Consider the following 23,325-nt stretch of genomic DNA (forward strand, 5'->3'; position numbering starts at 1 on the left):
GAATCTTTTGTTCCATAGTCCTGGGGCTATTTACAACTAGCCAATTAAGAATTCTTGGATGTACTAGCAGTGCATCAAAGATGCAGTAATTGATTCTCCCGAGAGGCTACAATTACCACGAGCAAACATAAAACATATTAATGACATGATGAGGAACGCATTTTTGCTATAAACAAAAAAAATATGCCAGTGGTCTGGGTAGCCCCTCTTCCTTTTCGGAACCTGTGAGAACACTCTAAAAATATGCCAGCAAAGGCTTCATTCAATACTTGAGAAGTAAAATCCATCACAATAATGTCCATTTTTTTTTTTATCTTTATTGAGTAATATGGAATAAGTAGGTTTATTTATAGTTAGAATTGATTTATTTTTTACAATTTCTCCTTTTTATAATAGCTTTGTTTTGTTAAATTGAGATTGTTTATTTGCACTAAAATACCATGAAAATTTCAACTTCAAGGGAATTTGATATTTTTGACGTTTGCTTACAAAAAAACTATATAGCCATAGGAATTTAAAATTTGTCATACACTTTATAGGAATTAACTTATCATACACGCCTGTTGGTTATTTAAAATTTTTATATGTATTGAATTTTCTTTTTGTCAAAAAACAAATGTTGTAAATTCTTAAAAATTTAACAAAGGAAATAAATTCCTAAAAAGCAGCAATTCACATTGAATTTTTTTTTTCAATGACAAACAAATGACCTTTGAATATATTTGGCTTTAAGTACACATCACTTTTACATAAATCTTTTCCTTCCAAATATTTTTAAAATAAAGTAGAAAATGTACAATTGTTTACAAAATACAATTTTTTTTTCAAAATAGTATCAATTATTTGTCGATATTCTACATCATAAACATAAAGATATTTTTCATCACAAATATTTATTCAAATATAATATTCAATGACATATATGCAGAAAATTATTAAGTCTTTTTTGTAGTAATTAGTTAGTATTAAGTCTTTCTTTCTATATATATATATATATAGGACCTTGTACTCCTCATGATAGTTATCATAGAGTAATAAAACAGAAACTCTACTTTTTCTTCTTCTAGTCTTTCCTTTCGTTTTACAAGAGTAAGAGACTCTTGTTTTCTTTCCCACTTTACCAGTAAAATTTACAAAAATATATATTATAATAATTTAATTAATCAATTATTTTTAAGATGATAATAGTAATGATTAAATTAACGATAGTCAAGTATTTGCACATAAAGTTAAGTTAGTAACACACTGAATCGAATTATATTTTTGAAACTTTTATTTTTTCTCTTTACACCAGAAATTAAACTAATAGCATGCATACGATAATTAAATCAATTTAAATTATATACACTTTTTATTGTGCTCTTATATTTTTAAACCAATGCCATTACTAATTTTATTTCATTTGATCCATATTCTAAACTAAATTTACCAATGTTATGCATACTTTTTTTTAAAAAAGTGTTGATTATATTAACATGCATGTTGTAATTTTAATTTGAATAAAATTGTTTTGATTTAGTTTTCTTAAAAAATAACTACTATCCTGTAATATAATAATTTTAAAGCATTAATTTCTAAAATTTAATAAAAATGCAAAAATTTATATTCATACAATAAAATTCAAATAAACACTTAAAATTTTAAAACTAGTTCAAACAATAAAGTTTACAAAAGGAGTTAAAATTTTGTTTAACTAGAATAGTATTTTGATTTTATTCAAAGCATTTGAAAGTCCATGTTAATAATTAGTTAATTTTTTTTTGAAATATTCTTATCAATTATAAATTTCACAATTATTTTTCTCACAACCATACAATAAGAGTCATGGTGTGGATGTGAGACCTTTTTGCTAGAATATAATATTAAATCTCTTTTAACTAGCCGATCGTATCAGACATAAATTTAATTATGATTATCACTCTAAATTAAACAAATACGAGAAAAGTAAAATAAAAAAATATATATTATCTTTAAAATTGTACAAGCAACTACAAAGCAAAACACGATATAAAATTACGTAGCGGAATTAATTAATAAGCACACATAATTAAAATCCATACAATATTGAGTGAAATATTTCTCAATTTTATTTTTATTTATAGCTAATTATAATATGTTGTAAGCACATCAATACTTATGTTAGTATTGATATATTTCACTTGGTATTGTTAGTGGGTATGGAATGTTAGTTGTTAGTGGTTCAATGTTAAAACTTCCATAATGTTCGTCAATCTGCTGCAAGTCAATAATGAACAAATTATTAAAATTCAGAAAAAAATTTAACCAATACAAAAACCTTAAATCACAATTAGCTACCTTTTGTTGAAGATGCTTGTTTTCAGCTCTAAGGACACCCTCCTAATAACCCAAATTAAATGAAGTTAAAATATTTATATTTAAATATAAAGTAAACTAATGGTATTTTAAAAACAATTATATTTAAATGACTAATAATACTAATTCCTTTGTCTAGCTTCATAATTCTAGAAACGATGAAAAAAAGAAAATTTTAATTGTAAAAATCTCATTTGTAGGTGGATGGTTCACTTTTTAAAAATTTAATCTTTTTTACTTAAGAAAAATCAGATTATTATCTTATTTTTTTACAGGATTTTATAGACCGTAATTTTAAACCAGATTGCTTTGACGATTTATTTGACTTATTTGACTTATTCTTATATTTCGAACTTTTAATTTCTTTCATAATTCAAAAACCACCCTCTCACTTGAACCTCCTCCCCTCGCCCCCTTGAATTGAACATTTGTCTTTGCTTCGTCTGAGACACAATCACAACCACAACCTTCCTCCCCTAACCCTCTGCCTAAGCCACACTATAGCGCCCTACATCTAAGCCTCCCTCCCACAGATCTCCCTCTACTATGAATAGCTTTTTGATTAATTTTTTATTTTATCAACTTTGTTTTTTGACAAACAGTTAAAAGTTAACAATTATTTTTTATAAACAGCTAAAAGTCAATAATTATTTTTTATCAAAACTTCCGTACAATTGGTTGACTTATTGGTTAGTACTTTCGGGCTCCAGCTGTGAAATTTCTACCAAATACGTTTTTAAATTATCAATGCATACAGTTAGATACTTTCAACAGTTTCAGCATATAACTTCAACTAACCGTCATTTACTAAACAGACCCAATTTCACACATGCTTAGCTTAGTTTTTGTTACTACATTGACTCTATAAGTTATTGTTCCATGAATGGAGGCTAGAATCTTAAACAAGCACTAAAAATCTGAAAAGGATATATCAAATAAAGCTTTTATCTTACCTTGGTCTTCAAAACTTGGATCTCCTGGAACATTATATTCATCTGCAATTAGATAAGATAATATGGTCAAAATAAGAGTTGATTAATGATAAATTAAAAGAAATCAATAATATAAAATAAAAATTGTTTCAAAATTGTGAATTAAAAGAAAAATTATTAACGTTATCCCAAGTTTTGACACTTTATTAATAGTATTTTTAAATTTTTTTTATTATCAATGGTACCCTCGTATTATTAAGAGACTTACAACCGTAACCCTTTTAAACTTTTTCCGTCCAAAATCGACCAAAACTATTAACTTTCTTTTATGTTTTAAATTGAAAAATAAAAGAAAAAGAAAAAAGTTAACAGTTTTGGTCGATTTTGGACGGAAAAAGTTTAAAAAGATTACGGTTATAAGTCTCTTAATAATACGAGGGTACCATCAATAATAAAAAAAACTTAGAAGTACCATTTATAAAGTGACAAAATTCAGGAATAACATTGACAATTTTCTATTAATTAATAAAGTTTAACAAGAAGCACCTTAGTAGTGCGAATCTGGTAAATCCAAGACTCCAGATGCTTCTCCATTGCATGCAATTCATCCAATGTCATTGCACCTTCTCCTCCAAATATGGACCTGCAAATTTACTCATTTTTAAAAATATAAATAAATATATATATATATATATATACATATATATATATATATATATATATATATATATATATATTGGGGATGATAAAAACCCACTACCAGCTGTTTGAAGTTGAGGGCTGCCAACTCATTATTTCCTCACAGTATATTCATAACATAGTATATATATATATATATATAGTTTGTAAGAAATAAAAAAAGAATAAGAAAGAAATAGATAAAATAATAAGGCATTTTGCCTTCTTCTTATATAGCCTGCATCCCTTCCCTGTAATGCATGTTCTTCTTCACTCAAGCTTAATCATGATACAGATCAATGGATAAATAACAAAGCAAGTGTAGATTCTGATCTTCATCATGGTATCAGAGCCAACTGATTAATGGTCGCCTTTCAGATTCATCCGTAGAATTCTTTTTCTGGTATTTTTTTTGGAAATTCTTGCTATCATTCTTTGAGGATTTCTGATCGTTTTCTTTGAATTTTGTTCGTTTCTTCACTTATTTTGTGGTATAATCTTCTTTTATCAATTCTTCTCCTGTTATTCCTTGCAAATTTTAATCAGTTTCTCTTGCACTCTATGTGTTTGATGTTTTGTCTTCACTTCTTGATTGATCACATTAATCTGTTTTTTCTTTGATCTTCATTCACCTGTTTTCAAATCTTTCATCATGACTGACCATACCACAACAAAATTATCTCTTAATTCTAATCCAGCTAGAATATACTACATTCACTCATCTGAAAATAGCACAAATCCTTTGAGTTCCATCAAGTTTGCTGGTAATGGCTTCACTGATTGGAAGCGTTCTGTTGTTATCACTCTTTCAGCCAGAAACAAACTCGGTTTCCTTAATGGAGATTATCCTGAACCTGAACCTAACACATCTGAACATGCTGCTTGGATTAGATGTAATGATTTGATAATATCTTGGCTTCTTTATTCTTTAGATACACAAATAGCCAAATCTGTACTTTACTTCAAAACTGCTTCAGAAATTTGGATTGATCTTGAAGAAAGATTTGGTTATACCTCTAGAGCTCAATTATATGACCTTGAACAACAGTTATATGAATTACATCAAGGAACACAGTCCATTTCTGAGTATTACACTAGGCTCAAAGTCCTATGGGATGAACTAAATTCAGCATTTCCTCTACCTACTTGCACTTGTAATAAATGCACATGTAATCTCACTCAGAAGATTTTCAAGGCTCAACAAGATCAAAGGCTTATTCAATTTCTGATGAAAGTCAGTGACCACTTTACTCATGTTCGAAGTAGCATCCTGATGCAACAGCCTCTTCCACCTGTTTCTCATGCTTATAGACTGCTTGCACAAGAGGAGAAGCACAAAGAAATCACAAATCAATCAGCATCTTCAACTGATCATATGGCATTCAATGTTCAGAGGTCTCTTCCCCTCAAGCCATATTCAGTCAACAGAACCTTTAATAGCAATAATCAACAGAAATTCTATGGTAGTTCTGGTTCTAATCAAAACAATTCAGGCAATTTTGACAACCAACAAAGATATAGTAGCAAGAGACCAAGTTCTTCCTATTACTGCACACATTGCAAGATCCATGGGCATAGTAATTCAAGGTGTTTTGAATTACATGGTTATGCCCCTGGTTTTAAAGGCTTCAAAAACAAAAATGTTGCTGCTTTAACTCAACAGTCCACTGAGTTACAAGATCCTCATGACAATCCAAAAAATGCCACTATTCCCATGGAAGAATACAAATATCTTTTACAATGTATGAACAAGCAAGAAATACCACACACTCAGTCTATTTCATCTGATACTCTCCACTCAGCTCAAGCTCAATTAGCGGGTAAGATATGCTTGTTATCTTGTATGAAGTCCTCCTGGATTCTGGATAGTGGTGCAACAAATCATTTTTGTTCAGAACTTAATTTTTTTGATGAATGGCAATCTGTTGATGGAAATGAAAATTTTATCACTATACCTAATGGAACTAAAATACCAGTCAAACATGTTGGGACTGTGAATTTATCTGATAAACTCAAGCTTCTTAATGTGCTTCATGTACCTGACTTTGAATTTAACCTCATTTCTGTACACAAGTTATCTACTGATCTTGATTGCAAAATCACCTTTTCTGGTGACAAGTGTTTCCTTCAGGCTCAGAAGTTGAGAGAGCCAGCACTTCTTCTTGGTAGGCTGAGAGGTGGTCTTTATCACATTGAAGATTCTCTCTGTTACAAGGATTCTCACTCACCTGTTCACTCTTATGTTTCAAGCAAATGCTTGAATGCTACCACGGAAGCGCAGTTATGGCACCTCAGACTTGGTCATCTTCCCTTCAAACAAGTAAAGTCTCTTTTTCCCAATCAACTGAAAACAGAAGACATCATCTGTAAGATTTGTCCTCTAGCTAGACAAACTAGATTTCCTTTTGAAAATAGTTCAATAAAGAGTTTGAAGCCCTTTCAATTAATACATGTAGACTTGTGGGGTCCTTACAAGGTAAAGAATCATAATGGTTTTAATCAGTTTGTGACTATTGTGGATGATTACACTAGGCATGTATGGATTACATTGATCAAATATAAGTCTGATGTAATTTCAGTTTTGAAGAATTTTATTCAATATGTTGAAACACAATTTTCCTCCACTGTTATGTGTTTAAGAAGTGATAATGCTAGAGAAATTAAGGAAGGTGAAATGAAGCTGTTTTTACTAAATAAAGGTATCATACATCAAACAAGTTGTCCTGAGACTCCACAGCAAAATGGAGTAGTAGAGAGAAAGCATAGACATTTACTCAAAACTGCAAGAGCTCTACACTTTCAAGCCAAGTTGCCACCTAAGTTCTGGGGGGAATCTGTGTTATGTGCTGCACACATAATCAATAGGATGCCACTCAAAAGCATAAACCAAAGTTCACCTTATGAAAGGTTATTTGGGCAAAAACCTTCCTTACAGCATCTCAAATGCTATGGCTGCCTCTGTTTTACCTCCACATTGTCCAATAACAGAACAAAGTTTGATACAAAGGCAAGACTATGTGTTTTCATTGGGTATCCACCACATCAGAAGGCTTACAAGGTACTTGATCTTCTCACCAACACCATACATATTTCCAGAGATGTTGTATTCCATGAGCAACATTTTCCATTCCACCACCATACCTCAAATTCTGATCTTGCATCCATACCCTTCCATGATATTTTCTTACCACATATCACTTCTCATTCATCCAACATACTAGATGATGAACCAGATATTTTTCAACACTCTACTCCTATTATAGACAATGATCACCTTCCTCCAACTTCTGACTTATTAAATGATTTCCCTGCAATAACCTCTGATCCTACCACTTCATCCTCTCAAACAAGGCAATCTACCAGAATACATAAACCTCCTCCATATCTCAATGACTATCTCTGTTCAACCATCTCTTCTTCCAACTTCAAATGCAATGCAGTTGAATATTCTAGTCTACCTCAGCAACATCAAGCTTTGTTAGCCCATAGTTCACAAATTCCTGAACCAACATCCTTCTTGGAAGTAGCTTCTGATCAAAGTTGGGTTCGGGCAATGGAGCAGGAGCTACAAGCCTTGAGAGCTAATGAGACTTGGGAAGTTGTGCCCTTACCAATAAACAAGAAACCCATTGGATGTAAATGGGTATACAAGCTCAAACTCAAATCAGATGGCAGCATCGAAAGGTTTAAAGCTAGGCTAGTGGCAAAGGGGTTTACACAAAAATATGGTATTGACTTTGAAGAAACTTTCTCACCTGTCATCAAAATGCCTACCATCAGATGCTTACTTGCCCTAGCAGCACAGAAAAATTGGGATTTACATCAATTAGATGTAAAAAAATGCTTTTCTTCATGGAGACCTACATGAAGAAGTCTACATGAAGATGCCAGAAGGAATTCCAAATCCAAATGGATATGTTTGTAAGTTAAAGAAGTCCATCTACGGATTAAAACAAGCTTCGAGACAATGGTTCTCTAAATTAGTTAAGAAACTACAAACTCAAGGCTTCATTCAATCCAAAAATGACTACTCTTTATTCATCAAAAGAGAGGGTGATCAGTTGACTTTGGCCGCTGTTTATGTAGATGACATCATTCTTACAGGGAATCACACACCTACTATTTTGGCCTTAAAACATCATTTACACACAACATTCAGCATTAAAGATTTAGGCCCTCTTCATTTCTTCTTAGGCATGGAAATATGTAAGACTTCTGCTGGTATAGTATTAACACAACACAAATTCACCAAGGAATTGCTCAAGTTCAGTGGTCTTGATCTATCCCGAAGAACTACCACTCCTCTTCCCTCATCTTTCAAATTACATCCAAACATAGGAAGTCCTTATTCTGATCCAGCCTTCTACAGATCATTAGTTGGAAAGCTAAACTTTCTTACTCACAGCAGGCCTGACCTTACCTTTGCTGTTCAAACCTTGAGTCAATTCATGCAAGATCCCAAGGTTCCTCATATGCAGGCCTTACACCATACATTAAGATATGTTGCTGGGTCCATTGGTCAAGGAATTCTACTAAAAGCTGGTGAACGTCTTTCTCTTATTGGGTATTCAGATTCAGATTGGGCCACTTGTCCCACTACTAGAAGGTCCATAACAGGATATCTTGTATTATTTGGAGGATCACCAGTCTCATGGAAAAGCAAGAAACAATCCACCATATACAAGTCTTCCTCAGAAGCAGAGTATCGTGCCATGGCTGCAGTTGCTTCTGAAATTACTTGGTTAGTACGTTTACTAGATGAAATTGGAGTATCAAATTTAAAACCTGTCACTATATATTGTGATAATCAATCAGCTATCAGCATTGGCAAGAATCCCGTGCATCATGAGCGTACAAAACACATTGAAATAGATGCTCATTTCACTCGAGAAAAGGTCCTTGATGGTTTGTTACAGTTGCAATACCTTCCCACTTCTCAACAATTAGCAGATGCATTCACTAAGAATCTGTCTGCAGCACAACTACAATATTTGATGACCAAGCTAGATCTAGTTCAAGCCACCACCCCTAGCTTGAGGGGGGGTATTGGGGATGATAAAAACCCACTACCAGCTGTTTGAAGTTGAGGGCTGCCAACTCATTATTTCCTCACAGTATATTCATAACATAGTATATATATATATAGTTTGTAAGAAATTAAAAAAGAATAAGAAAGAAATAGATAAAATAATAAGGCATTTTGCCTTCTTCTTATATAGCCTGCATCCCTTCCCTGTAATGCATGTTCTTCTTCACTCAAGCTTAATCATGATACAGATCAATGGATAAATAACAAAGCAAGTGTAGATTCTGATCTTCATCAATATATATATATATATATATATATATATATATATAGTCATGGATAATTTATAACTTCTAAACAAATAAGGTGCATAATTAACGACTTTATTAGGATGACAATTTATAAGTTAGAACTTAGTACCATTGTCAAACAATAAAAAGTATACTTAATTTGTTTAGAAAAATTTAAGGTAATGTAAACATGTCAACGAATATTTTGAGCTCATTAATTTGAGGTATTTTTTACAGTTAAACATATATCTTACACATGCTCAGAATCACCATGATAACTAGACTTTATTCACAATGATTGACTTCATTCACCATACTTTGTGTTGTTTTATGTAATACTTCAATACTTATATAAATATAAATATATATATATATATATATATATATATATAAATATATATATATATATATATATATATATATATATATATATATATTAGTATTGAAATTATCCTTGTAGGATTAAACCTTAGGATTGTAGAATTGTGTTATGATCCTATCTACTAAATTCTTGAATTAAGTAGAATCGTACAATTTCACCATATATATATATATATATATGTTAGCATGTTGCCTCTTATGCAATATATTAGGTGCAATTTTCCCTGGAATCACTGAATATTTCTATGAATACAAAAGTATATGGTCATATGATACCTGAGTCCTTCTCCTAATAACTTGATTTCTTGCATCATCATGTTGACTTCATCCTTGGATTCCTGTACAAATCATAAAAGGTAACAATCTAAAAAGAAGTCATGTTGTCAAGGAATCAACTTAACCAAAAGCTTAAACCGATGGTTGAGGCCCCAAGATATGTTATATACTCTAACACACCCCCTCACACGAGAGCCTTTTGAGCTAGAAGTATGAATGCAGCACAGGTCCTCCTCATACCTGGTGCTGAATATTCCACTTAAATGAGGGGTGGTTGAGATTCGAACTCATGACCTCTTGTCACGTTAGCTTCTGATACCATGTTAAGGAACCAACTCAATCAAAAGCTTAAGTTGATAGTTAAGACTCCAAAATATGTTGTATACTCTAATACAATGTATATATTATAATATGAATTGTGGAAAAGATTGATTTAGAAATGCTGCTCTTCTTTAGAAAGTCAAATTTTAAGTTTATTGTAAGTAGATTTTCATGAAAATTGCGGTAGGCGATGAGAATTAAATTCATGTATAAGTAATGGCGGACACAATGCTCATCATAGTCAGTATTGCTTTTAAGTTTTAACTGATAACATTAAAGTTTAATATTATTAATTCATATACCCATAAATATTAATATGTGTGCTGATTAAGTTAGTAAGAATTTCGTATGTGACAGCATTGATTCGTGTTTTGAACTTACTATGCACATTTTGTTTTTTCAAAATGTTTTAAAACAACAAAATGTTGCTTGAATTTGATTCAATACTATAGATTTCATTTTTAATTTGTTCCTAATCGTAAGGTTAAATGGAAAAGTCTAAAACCACTAAGTCAACACAATCAAATCAAATCATTTTAAGAGTCAATATTGATATAGAAATTCCTAATTAATAATGGTGATTTATAAATCACTACAAAAAGGTAAAATAAATAAATAAAATACAAAAAAATAGAATAAAATTTCAAAAATATCTCCCCTATCAAAACATATCACATAAGGATGATTTATAAAGTAAAGACAAATTCATATTAAGATTTAAATATAGATTCAAATCCAAAATTAAAAAATCTAAATCCAAAAGTGATGAAGTAGAGAAGTATGAAATGTGACATACCAGTATACGCTTTTCAATGGCCATTTGATCAGATTCAGCCTGGTGAAAACTCCTTGTGCACTTCATGTACCTGTCAATTAAACCTTGCATGGTTCTATTGATTTTCTAAATTAGTTACAATCTTAGAAGAAAAAAAAAAAAAAAAAAAAAACTTCAATACAAGTAATAAAAAAAATTGACTAAATTAATTTCACCTACTCCATCCGTTATCTAATGTTTTTCCATTTAAAATATTTCATCTTAAAAAAAGAGAAATTTGATTAATGTTTTTGACACATATTTAGAAGATAAAATATATCCATGTGAAATCTCGTTGGATTCATCTTAATGTATACTTTTTATTATGTATTTTTTATAATTTTTTATTATGTGTATTTAGAGATATCAAAGTCTAAAATTTGCTTTGAAAACTGTGCAAAATGCAAATGAGAAAACATAAAAGAACAGAAGAAGTACTATCATGAAGAAAACTTAAATTTCAAGATTGACGCTATTATCACTATAATAAATTTAACTTTTTGCGACATTGGATTTAGTGGCATTTAAAAAAATGCCACTGATTAATATTTTTAGTATAATAATTATTGGTTTTTATATTAAATTCCACTATAAAGTGATTTAGTGACACTTTATTTGGTTTTTAATGGCATATGTAATTGTTACTATAGTTTATAGTGACATTTATGAGAAACGTCACTATATCCTATGTCGCAAAAAGTTTTAATGTGATTTTTTATTATGTTGCTAAAGAGTCTAATAAATGTCACTAAATCCTCTATATATACTATTAGAAACTTAAATTAAATATGATTAAATATATCCCACTAAAAGCAAATTATGTTGTAATGATTATTGCTCGAACGAGCAACAAATATACTTAGAGATAATTATATATGATAATTATGATTGAAGCGAGTAGTGAGGCTAGACAAGAAACATATTTTGTTGGAACATATGGTTATACGCCGAATAGCGCATTTTTGACTTTTGATATTAAGGCTAGAATTTTGTGATGGCCAATTTACGAGATTTTTACAAGGTTATTTAGAGTTTACAAGGATGCTATAATTTATAATGGCCTTTTATACCTAATTATAAATGTTCTAAGATGAAGAATGATTTTAATTTTTTTTAGTATTTTTTTTAAGTATTCCACTAGTACGTAATATTTTATTCAATAATTATATACTTAATGATTAAGCCTGTATTTTTATTTGAAAAGATATGTATTGTGATTATTGGTATATGAGATTTACAGAAAGAAAAAAATTACTTAGGTAAGTTTGTTAGTTCATAGATAATAGATTGATCCAATATCTCACATAAATCAAATCTATAGAAATATGTAGTCATTGTCTCTTAAATATTTTATAAAAGTACTTTATATAGAAAGTATTAAAATTTTACTTTAAACACTATTGTAATAAGTTTTTATATTTTTGCTATAGATAAAAAATACTATGTTGTTAGTCTGGGCATACTATATGTAAGTATAAGTCTTTCGAAATAATATGTAATAAAAAAAGTAATGCCCATTTCTCTTCAATAAAACACCCACAACCAAGTTTCATAATTTTGGGTTCTTTATCACGATCATGAATTTCCTACGTCCAAAGGGGAAAGGTCCTTCCCTTTGGGGTCGATTTTGGGCGAGGACGATTTTGAATCCACGACACCCTGGTTTGTAGCCACGTGCTCTAATCCTTTGAGCTATAGGCCTCATCTCGCCTCCACTGGAAAGAATCGGGTCTTTTTTAGTTAGAAAACAAGTATTACTTTTCAAGAAAAATCATCAGTTTGATTCTCACCTAACCCGCTCATTTAATTTTCCTCGATCTACCCTTTAATAAAAAAAATGTATTTAGTAGAAAAACATAAAACTTAGTTCATATCATACAATTTGTTCCCTAATTAAATTAATTTTATATCTCAAAATTATAAAAATAGCTAAAAATCTTTTTTTCAATACTTTGAGATAAAATATAGTCATAGTCATTAGCTCATTATACCGCACCCAAAAAGAAATTTTAAGACATACATACCCTTTAGTTGCAAGTTCATAGAGCTTGCCTTGAGGAGAGAAAATAAAAACACCAATCTCAGCATCACAAAGCACAGATAGCTCCTTAGCCTTCTTAAGCAACCCTGCACGTCTCTTACAAAACGTTACTTGCCTGTGCACCGGGTTCTCAATCCTCTTCAGCTGCACCTTTCCTCGTGCCATCTCGACAATTTCGATGATTGATTGATTAATTCACTGATCGATTAATTATTAGCTCGATCGACTAATTCAATCTTTTAAAATAATCTCGAATTTGAGATAATAAAAAAAAACTAATATTTCGAATTTGAATTTGTGAGTGAAATTAGTGAAAATCGTAACAACAAACCCCCCACTAGTTTGAACTAGCTTCGAGGTTGCTGCCTTGAATGATTTTGGGTGTTAGCCTCTGAAAATAAAGCCTTTGCTTCTTCTTTGCTACTAAATGAATCCTCTTTTATACATCTAATTATCATCTAATTATAATATTTGTTATAGTTAGTGATAGTTACCGAGGGAATCTAGGTGGGAAATGACCCGAGTAATTTGATAAAAAAATCTTATAAATATTAAATTACGTTATAATTATTTTCAAATTTTTTTAGTATTCCCTTATAATTTATCGTTACTTTTTATTTTATTCTTAATCTATAAGAAGGGTTACAAGTTTGATAAGACTCCATCCTTAAACCAATTAGTTATAAGAAAAGTAGTCCATCAAACTTATATGTTAGTCAACATCTTTTTAACTATTCGATGTCAATTTACATGTGGGTTATTTTTCCAACAAATTATTCTTATTTAACTTCTATTAATATCAATTATTGAATTGGATTTGTGACGATGAAAAAGACATTCAAGTTGATTTTGTACATATATAAAGATAAAAGTTTTGCTACCCACATACTAATATTTTATGAGAATCACATTTTATCTCAGTTAGAATAAATACACAATATATTTTCCATATAAAGTCATAAGATTAAATCTCACATAATTATTTCCTTTCTTTATACATATATATTTTGAATTCACCCGATTGTTAGCAGTAAGCCAGTAATGTACGAACAGTTTAATTATTTTTGTTCAACTTTTATTAATTGTTATCACTATTAAGTGGTTTTCTGAGCTGGATTAACTTTTAATCTGATGCTTTGATTGGAATGAATAATCAATTTATTCAGTGGGTTAGCGAATTTTAGACAGTAATCACATACTTTCCAGCTTATTATTTCAGTCAATGTTATATAGTAATACATGTAATACTTCCTCCGTAATTTACTTGCAACATTTATTTTTTTTTCACGCAGTTTAATACACTAATTTAATCCTTAATATCTCTAATTATGTATAATAAAAAATTATAAAAATCTGATATTTATAATCTTTGCAATAAGACGAATCAAATAAGATCTCACTTGACTATGTTTTAACTTATAGATTAAAAACTAATTACAAATTAAGACTAATGAATGAATAGTACATTTTTCCTAATGTTGAACTAATATAGAACGGAAAAAGTATAATTTTAATATAGATTTAATATAAATATTTTATTGTTTTTTACTTAGTCTATACTCTTCACTCTCTAATTTATATATTTATATATTTGAACCCTTACTTCCTAAATTAATATTTATTGTACGATTATTTTGATAATTTTTATATTCACTAAGTCCACACAAATGATACATGTATGGGGAGTACCAATTTTTATGTTTTGCTACCTTTTTGGGACAGCTTTTCACTTTCCTAGTTTTGTAAAAAATGCCAAAAGAAAGTGTTGATTGTTGTTAAAGCACCATAATACCAAACTAATATTCTTTCCATCATAGTTCGAATCAAAAGTTAAGTGTAGAGGTGTTTATATAGGAAATTGATTTGACTTGACTTTAAGATAAATGTAAAAATCAATTTAAATACAAAATGCGATTTTAATCAATCCAGAATCGACTGATAACTCAAATGAACACCTCTACTCAAGAGCGACCGAGAAAGGTGTTGCCTTCCCAAATATCTTTTTATACTTTTTTCAATTCATTTGGAGTACCTTATCTACTTCTGCACGTTTGTCAATATATTAATTTAATTTTTTCACATTTTTAATGTCAAATTTAATAGTAATTTAAGGTCTGATTTAGCAAATATAGTCGATAATCTCTGCATTGGAAGCTATTATGCCATATTTTCAATAAATATTCCCGATGTAATCGTGTACTTTATATATATTAATCTAGCATATCTTGAAAATATCACCATTATTGATGCTTGCCCATATTAAGTTAGATTAATGTGTATATATTGACTTTCAATTTTAGATACAAATATCAAGTAAATTAAAAATTTTGAATCAAATTGATTATCATTTTACCGTTTTACCTATTATATAATTCAACTTTAATAAAATTTTTAATCAAATAATCTGAACCATGTGTCTCATCCAATGAAAATGCATCAAAAGATTCTAGTCTCAGCATGCTTGTTGATATAATATTTTGAATTTGTTGACTAAATATGATACGTTTTTCTTTGTATGAGATTTTCAAATACTTCTATTTTCCCTTATTATCTTACTTATTTTATATTTCTTTGTTTTTTTTTACCATTATTCTAAACTCTAAAGTAATCAAATCAGATAAAAATTTCAACTAATAAGATATTTGTCGAACAATCATTGTAATTAATTTAATGTTCCATTTCACAATAAAACACAAGATAAAACAAAAGAGTTTGGTGGCTTCACTAGATTGTGAAAGAATAAATAGAAGTTAATATGATTTAAAGAAGCATAATAATAGATAAATATTTCTTTTCCATGATCTTAATAAATGTTTGGGTAAAGGAAAATGACACACTACAACGAACGAGCTTTAACTATATTTACGCACTGTATAATTTATCCGTTTGAAATAATAATCAATGACTAATTTCATAAATAATTAAATATCCTTATGAAAGGTGCTTAGTGAATAATAAATGTAAATAATATTTACATCCTCGATAATATTTTAAGTGGGTAATTTATCAAGTGATTAAATAAAGTTTTTTTTTTTTAAACAAGTAGGGACCGATCATTGGAATAAGAAAAGCATCTAAAGTCATTCATACCAATGAGCGGTTGATAAGGTTTTAAGTGGGGCAGAGTGCAGAGTATCAGGTCCCAATCAATAACCCACTAACTTGGAGAAAAGCTACTCTTACTCCTAAACCACAATGCTCATTGGTGGTAGCCGCCACCATGTATGGATGGAGTCCACGTGTAACATGTCTCTTTTAACAAGACCTACCAAACATATCAGTTCAGATCATATCAGATTCGTGTTTGGATACAATATAAATGGAGTAAGAACGTCAAACTCGTCTACGTTAACATGACATAGTTAGGTATATTTGTTGAAAATCTACATCTGAAATTGATTTATTATTAGTCGATTAACGTGAATATGTACTCTGGATTTCAAAGTTGCAGTTACAGAAATGTCACTGACATATGTACCCAGAAGCTGAATACGTACCAAAGTTTTTAGTTTTCACCACATAAGGTTGTATTCATATTGATCATGAAAGTGGCTTCGTGACCATTACCGCAAATGCGACCACAACCAAGACTTAGTATTACCACTTGGACACATCAAATGGAGGTTTAGCTTTTGAGTTTTGAGTAAAAAAATTGTCAAATTTGTTAAGGAACCAACTCAACTAAAAGCTTAAACTTATGGTTGAAGTCTCAGGATATATTATATATTCTAACACGCCCCCTCACACGAGAGACCTTTGGCCTAGAAGTATGAATGTAACATAGGCTCTCCTTATACCTTGAGCAAAATATTCCATTTGAATTTGAGAAGTAGTTGAGATTTGAACTCGTGACCTCTTATCACGATGGCTTCTGATACCATGTCAATGAACAAATTTAACCAAAAACTTAAGCTTATAGTTGAGACCATAGAATATGTTATATACTCTAACAAGACTATATTCGTTTAAGGCTTATTTTGTCTTATCTCATTTAGAGCATATATTATATTTTCAAGTGAGGTTATAATTTCAATTCTCGATGCCCTCCTTTTAAGGCTCCTCTACAAAAGCATTTTCTTTCCCTAAATTCTACACATTTCCACCCTACTCAATGGTTTTCACTTGATTAGACATGGAAGTTCCATGTTCTTATCATGGAACTCCTTTGTCTACACCATTGATCCAAAAACATACTCTATGCGTCTTTTAGCCTAGTTCTGATTGATCTTCCCAAATATGGAGTAGTTGCTTAGTTTGTCATAAAAGGACACTCTTTTGGCAAAGCAGATTCCTTCTCTTTGACTGAATCACTATTTTATAGAGAAGTTGTATAGTCTGCTTTGTGAAGCAAAACAAACGGCAAAATGGGCTCGGATTTTAATTATCTAACACCCAATATTAGGATCACAAGCATAACAACAATATGAATTGTAAGGGTAATAATCGAATTACAACCTTTGATGGGTGACTTCGTAGTTTTTTTCAATCAGTCTACATACACCGAACTGATTCCAAGTATGCTAGCACATACAAATAAACGGTTCAATCTTTTACTTGGAAGACCCAGTATGGAATGACATATTAGGGTTTTCTGCTACCTCTATCCCCGAGCATAGGTTTACATTATGGGTCACTGTCCGAAAGATACTGAAAACGCGCGACTGGTTGCACAAATGGAGTGTAACCCCTGATGTATCTTGCAGAAGGTTTCTCAAAGTGACCTTATATGTAGCAAATGTAGATACATTTATATATTTCCTGATCAAATAAACAACATGGTGCTCCCTTCTTACTGAGAAGCACACAACAATATAAAACTCTATGGCTCATTATGACCTAGAAAAGCAAGTTTTTATTCCTTATGATACTATCTTATGGTAATTAAATTAGACTACAGTATTGACAAAATAACCCACATACAATTCCCACATCGAACAATTAGAGAGAGGTTGACTAACATAGAAGTTTAATGAACTACTCTTGTGTGGGTCTTGTGTATTACAAGCTCGATAACAAATTTATCAGGACTACTGTACATCTTCAAGGAATGGATAATCAGTGTAGCCAACAACAGGATCAGAAATGTAAAATGTATCTCGATTGTAATTATTTAGAGAAGCATTAAGTTCAAATCTTCTAGGTAAATCTGGATTAGCGAGAAATAAGCGTCCGTATGCAACAAGATCGGCATAACCCTTTGCCACAGCTTTATTTCCATCATCTCTATCATAACCTCCGGCAACCATGAAAGTACCATTGAAAGCTTTTCTCATTGGAAGTAAACTATGAGGACATTCCTTCTTCTCTCCAACTGTTATCATTCTAGGTTCGACTGCGTGGCAATATAGTATTCCGTAATTGCTTAAGGATTGGGCCATATAAAGGCCTAGAGCTTCAGGATTCGAGTCTCCAGCTTCCATGTAATTGGCAAATGGAGAGATCCGAAACCCAACTCTATCTGCACCAACCTCATTTGCAACAGCTTCCACTACTTCTAGAGAAAATCTACAACGGTTCTCTAGAGATCCACCATAATTATCTGTTCGGTCATTAACTTGGTCTTTCATAAACTGGTCGATGAGGTAGCCATGAGCTCCATGGATTTCAACACCATCAAAGCCTTTTTAACAACATTTTAATGATGTTAGATAACTCATAACTTTATATTTTGATAGAGCAGAGTTTGCTTTAGTAAATTCATCGACTCGTTCTCTACCATCATATAAATGTTAATTGACATATCCTGAAAATGTAAAGTTGATAAAAACCAACCAAAAACGGTGGTTTTGGGCATCTGCAAGGTGCCGGAGCGCACAAGAGCCTATAAATTAAGGAGCCTCAACTATTAATCTACGTTGTTTACAATAAATTAAGGAGCCTCTTATTACCAATTGGTTTTAGATAAAATATCAGTGAGTTCGTATGCAGGCAACTCTCTTCTTATGCAGGTCTTGTTGTGTACAAGTCAAATAATAAATTTATCAAAGTACTTGTTTTTTTGGCTCCAAGGTTGCGAAATAATGCAAAATAAACATATAGGGCTTAAAAAATTATTGTATATTCTTGTTCTGCTCCTGCAAGCTAATCACTACCTCACCATGAATATTTGGACTAGGGAGATAAAAATGAGATGAGGGGCTTCATACAAACTACTATGGTAAAGATCACAGTCAAAGCCAGCATTCTGATTAGAACAAGCATGTAACAAGTCCCTAGAAATAATTTCCAGTTCCAGCAGAAACTTACCAGCTTCTATGGCATTCCTAGCTGCAAGTCTGAAATCATTAACAACTAAAGGTATCTCATCTGTTCTTAGCCTCCTTGGGGGTGAGAACTGTGCAGTATCAATGCCATTTGCTCGAACTTGAGGTACAAGAGACTTATCGGTGCACGAAATTGGAGCTTGGCCATTCGGTTGGAAACCTGTCGTTGTAGCAAGTAATTTAGGGTTAGCAAATCCATTGAAAACAAAAGTAAAAGAAAGGCACATGAAAAGGGCCATAACAAATTCGTATTTGAAAATTCAATTTCTTTCCTTTAGTCCATAATCCCATGAACATTAGACAAAAATTTCCATCACCCAAATGCCATACGTGACACCCACTTAAGCAGGTTTGTGGGTCGGACGTACACATTATTAAACTTATTAATGATAACTAAGAGGTTGGTTTTCGATTTACCCCTGGTAGTCACATGCAACTTCACATAGAAAGGGTGATTTTATATAAGCTATGTTCTTATAGTCTATTATAAACCAAAACCAAAGAACTAAAAATCTTTAGCCCTATTGGGAATGAAGATGTAGTTGGTAAATGGTAAGCCTACAACAAGAGTTATTTACCAAGTTCAACTCCCTTTTCCAAAATCTCCTTCTAAGAGTTTCTCTTAAATAACTAGCTGAGTGCTCTTATATTGGATCAAACTAACTACATACACCATTATATATAGTAAAATTTAAGCATTGAAAACATTCTGCTTTAAGAAAAACATAATTTTTATAATTAAGACTGTTTATAAATGACCTTTACAATTTATATTTTAGTGTCATTTGTTGGAAATACTTCAAATGTGATCCCACGTCACTAAATAGTGGGTTGTAAACTTGCATATAATGCTTGGTGGATAATCCTCCTAATACCACGTGATTTTAAAAAAGAGTGAACCTCATCAAGTGTGTATGTAAGTCAACGCTCATTATCTGTGGGTTTGTGAGCCCGAGCCCATGTGTGCCCTAGAAATTTCAGGTCATCAATATGAAGTGAAAAACAAGTAAACAACACAAGTTGTCAAAGTCTTCACAAAGCTTCCAACAATCTCAATTTTGTTCTTTTCACTCCCTTAAGGGCTAACAATTATTAACCAACAATAACGTCAGAGCCTCTTTAGTTACCTTCATTGGAAACCCGACCAACATGCCATATCTGACAGAAAAATAATCCACCTTTGGCATGGACAGCATCAACAATAGGTTTCCATGCTTCAACTTGTTCTTGTGTCCATATACCAGGCGTATCCGGGTACCTGCACAAACATATATAGTATTGTCACTTGTCACTAAAAAGAGTGAAGCTAAAGGTGGGTGATTCAAACTTCAAACATATTCATACCCTTGAGCAGTATTAGATACTCCAGTTGCTTCAGAAATTAGCAAACCTCCTTTCGTAGCTCGTTGAGAGTAATATAAAATTGCATGGGTTTGAGGAACATTTCCATAAGACCTTTGTCGGGTCAATGGTGCTAATACAACCCTGAAAATTGGAAACGACATGATCATGGCATTTTAGTGAAACATGTTACATGTTTTGCATAATTTCACTTTTGAAATCATAATTGCGAACTACCAAATGCATTTTAAAGAGTGAGTATGAGCGCGTACATTGCTCGAACAACCAAAGATGGACAATGAAGGCAATATCGAGTTTAGGAGGAAGGTCATTTCTGACCCTTAGCAAGGTAAACATAGCTTGTAAAATTGTAACATTAATTTTGTCAAACACCTATTATAGACCGAAATCAACCCTCGATAGAAGGGCTCATTTCTTGTATTTTGATTATGGCCTATAAAATATCACAAATGGCACTGTACTTGAGACCATGCTTGAACGAGATAGAAGATGTTGAGAGAAGCACAAGCAAGATGGCAAGACAACAAACGATGACAGCGTTGAAATGTTTTCAAGTGGTAAGTGACCAAGCACGACTCCTTTTTGGGCAAGTAAGTCATTGGAACAAGCACGAAGAGAAGCTTCTAATGGTAGTCTTGCCCAAACAATGTAAGTTGGTGCGCGGACTAACATAACATTTTCTTGGACAAGCATCAATTTGTTGGATCATCGGTTTTAGATTTGAATGTGTTTCGACTTTTGGAGAACTTGAGGAATGGTTTCTCTAAGGCTTTGTGCCTAGTGGTCCTATAAGAAGAGACTTGGAGATCAAAACAAGAGGGTGGTGAATTGTCCACTTGTTTGGTCAATAATATTAAATTTAAGCGATCGGAATCAAGAGCAAAGCCAGAACTTAAGGTAAAGGTAGACTAAAAGACCTACTATAATTGTTCGAGGGGCAATTTTTATAAAAATTTCTTGTAGCTATTACCATAAAAGAAGAAATTCAATTATTGAGAGAGTCGTGACCGACCCTAGCACCCTCTATCTCCACCACGATAATGAAAGTAAACTAAAAATTCTAGAGTAACTATTAGACTGTTTGTGATCAAACTTGTCCTATTCTAATCATTTATTTTCTTTAATAGAATCCATTCCATCAATTACCAGTTGAAAAGTAGCATTAATTAGTAATAAAAAAATCAAAAATAAAACACATATTTGATAGTGGGAGGTTGGGAGCTCCACTACCAAGTAAATAACATAACACATTTTATGAAAATTAAATCTAAAATCTATTCTTGTAATCACCATTTAACACTGCTGATCAAACGGCCCTTTAAGAGTTTAGAGGAGCATCACCATTAAAGGGGAGTAATCTTGTTGAAGATTCTCCACTGAAGTAAAGATACCCATCAAAATACAATCCCCTCATGAGAATCTTAGTTTATTTGTTATTGGGGTTCAATTTTCACCACCTACAATAACGATTAATTATCCTCACCCCTCTCATAGATTTCTAGCCTATCCAAATACACAACTTTTAAAGAGAATACCCATAAAAAAATCCTATCTTCTTTTTCCCTATTATTTTGTTTGCTCAAGACATTATAGCCATTGCTTGTTATTCTTAGTTTCCCCCTCAATTTCAAGCTTAAAATGAGCTTAATTTACACAACAGCTATCAATAAATCAATAAAAAGTACAAAACAAATATTTAAATTGAAAGCAGAATACTAAAAATTGTAGCAAAGATAAAGAATTGTAAACATATACTCTTCCGTCATTTAGAGTTCGCCCCATTTGACTTTCTCGAAAATTTTAGTTTTTTTTTTAAAAAACTTTTAAGTGACGGATCGATCAATAACGAGGATTGATGAAAAAAATAATGAAGCAAATGGACCGACAAATTAAAGAACAAAAAAAGTAATATAAAATGAAAAAGATAGAAGAAAAAGGTTGCTAAGAGCTAACCTATGGGAGAGATGAAATTTGCCCATTTGGTAGGGAGTCAAGAGAGGTGTGATACTTGAATCTGAAGACATTTTCTCACCGAATAATAAGCTAAGCTGAGTAAGTTCATTTACTCATTAGCAAAAGATGCCAAGTATTTATAAGAATCATAGCCTCAAATTAAGTGACCAAAAAAATAGAGGTAGGTGTGTAATCATGGGCCCACATCTTGATTGCTTAGAAAAAAGAGATTTTTATGTGCAAACAAAATTTGAAATGCCATGCAAATCTCATTGATGACGATTGATAGTCTATTTTAACAAATATATAATATATCTTTGAGATTTTGAATACTTTTACAAATTTAAGTTTTTTGTTAAATTAGGTTTTTAATACGGTATTAAGAGTCAGTATGTTAAATGAAATATTTAGCTTTAATTAAGTATGAAAATGGTTTATGTTGCATCCACAATTTTAATTTAAAGGCTCTCGTGTTAGGCCCAGACATATTATATACTCTAATAATAATGTGACGGAAAGATTCGTTCTCATAATCTATATGAAAGATTAATTTTATTTTCTTCTTTGTTTGTTTTTTACTTGTTTTTCTAATCTACTTTGATTCAAAAGTAAAGAAATAAATCATTTTTGAACTAATTCAAAAATTAATCCCAT

The 23,325-nt window shown here is 31.3% G+C and overlaps 2 protein-coding genes across 5 annotated transcripts; both read right to left on the reverse strand.

Moving 5' to 3' along the window:
- Window positions 1-1,951: 1,951 nt before the first annotated feature.
- On the reverse strand, window positions 1,952-13,659 carry LOC130810046 (agamous-like MADS-box protein AGL12). 4 transcript variants are annotated; one of them, XM_057675969.1, is made up of 7 exons: window positions 13,077-13,659; window positions 11,035-11,128; window positions 9,918-9,979; window positions 3,813-3,909; window positions 3,288-3,329; window positions 2,317-2,358; window positions 1,952-2,232 (listed from the first exon to the last, which is right to left on the reverse strand). In XM_057675969.1, the coding sequence occupies exons 1-7, from the start codon at window positions 13,256-13,258 to the stop codon at window positions 2,140-2,142; spliced, it is 612 nt and encodes a 203-aa protein (XP_057531952.1). In that variant the 5' UTR covers window positions 13,259-13,659; the 3' UTR covers window positions 1,952-2,139. The 4 variants fall into 4 exon arrangements, with proteins under 4 accessions (XP_057531952.1, XP_057531954.1, XP_057531953.1 ...); XM_057675971.1 differs by having other exon boundaries at window positions 1,953-2,232; window positions 11,035-11,104; window positions 13,077-13,620; XM_057675970.1 differs by having other exon boundaries at window positions 1,954-2,235; window positions 11,035-11,104; window positions 13,077-13,621.
- A 3,385-nt stretch (window positions 13,660-17,044) lies between these two features.
- Window positions 17,045-22,815, reverse strand: LOC130810047 (putative 12-oxophytodienoate reductase 11). Its single transcript, XM_057675972.1, has 5 exons — window positions 22,672-22,815; window positions 20,701-20,841; window positions 20,484-20,614; window positions 19,340-19,516; window positions 17,045-18,713 (listed from the first exon to the last, which is right to left on the reverse strand). The coding sequence occupies exons 1-5, from the start codon at window positions 22,740-22,742 to the stop codon at window positions 18,121-18,123; spliced, it is 1,113 nt and encodes a 370-aa protein (XP_057531955.1). The 5' UTR covers window positions 22,743-22,815; the 3' UTR covers window positions 17,045-18,120.
- Window positions 22,816-23,325: the final 510 nt, after the last annotated feature.

This window comes from Amaranthus tricolor, chromosome 4 (assembly GCF_026212465.1).
Source record: "Amaranthus tricolor cultivar Red isolate AtriRed21 chromosome 4, ASM2621246v1, whole genome shotgun sequence".
Taxonomy (NCBI): domain Eukaryota; kingdom Viridiplantae; phylum Streptophyta; class Magnoliopsida; order Caryophyllales; family Amaranthaceae; genus Amaranthus; species Amaranthus tricolor.

Coding starts and splice junctions, on each gene's coding strand:
- LOC130810046 (XM_057675967.1), bottom strand. CDS start 13,258: ATGGCACGAGGAAAGGTGCAGCTGAAGAGGATTGAGAACCCGGTGCAC. Junction 3,910..9,917: donor TTATTAGGAGAAGGACTCAG/GTATCATATGAC, acceptor GTAAATTTGCAG/GTCCATATTTGGAGGAGAAG. Junction 2,359..3,287: donor TCCAAGTTTTGAAGACCAAG/GTAAGATAAAAG, acceptor TTGGGTTATTAG/GAGGGTGTCCTTAGAGCTGA.
- LOC130810047 (XM_057675972.1), bottom strand. CDS start 22,742: ATGTCTTCAGATTCAAGTATCACACCTCTCTTGACTCCCTACCAAATG. Junction 20,615..20,700: donor GTATCTAATACTGCTCAAGG/GTATGAATATGT, acceptor ATGTTTGTGCAG/GTACCCGGATACGCCTGGTA. Junction 18,714..19,339: donor TAGGAATGCCATAGAAGCTG/GTAAGTTTCTGC, acceptor GTTGTTAAAAAG/GCTTTGATGGTGTTGAAATC.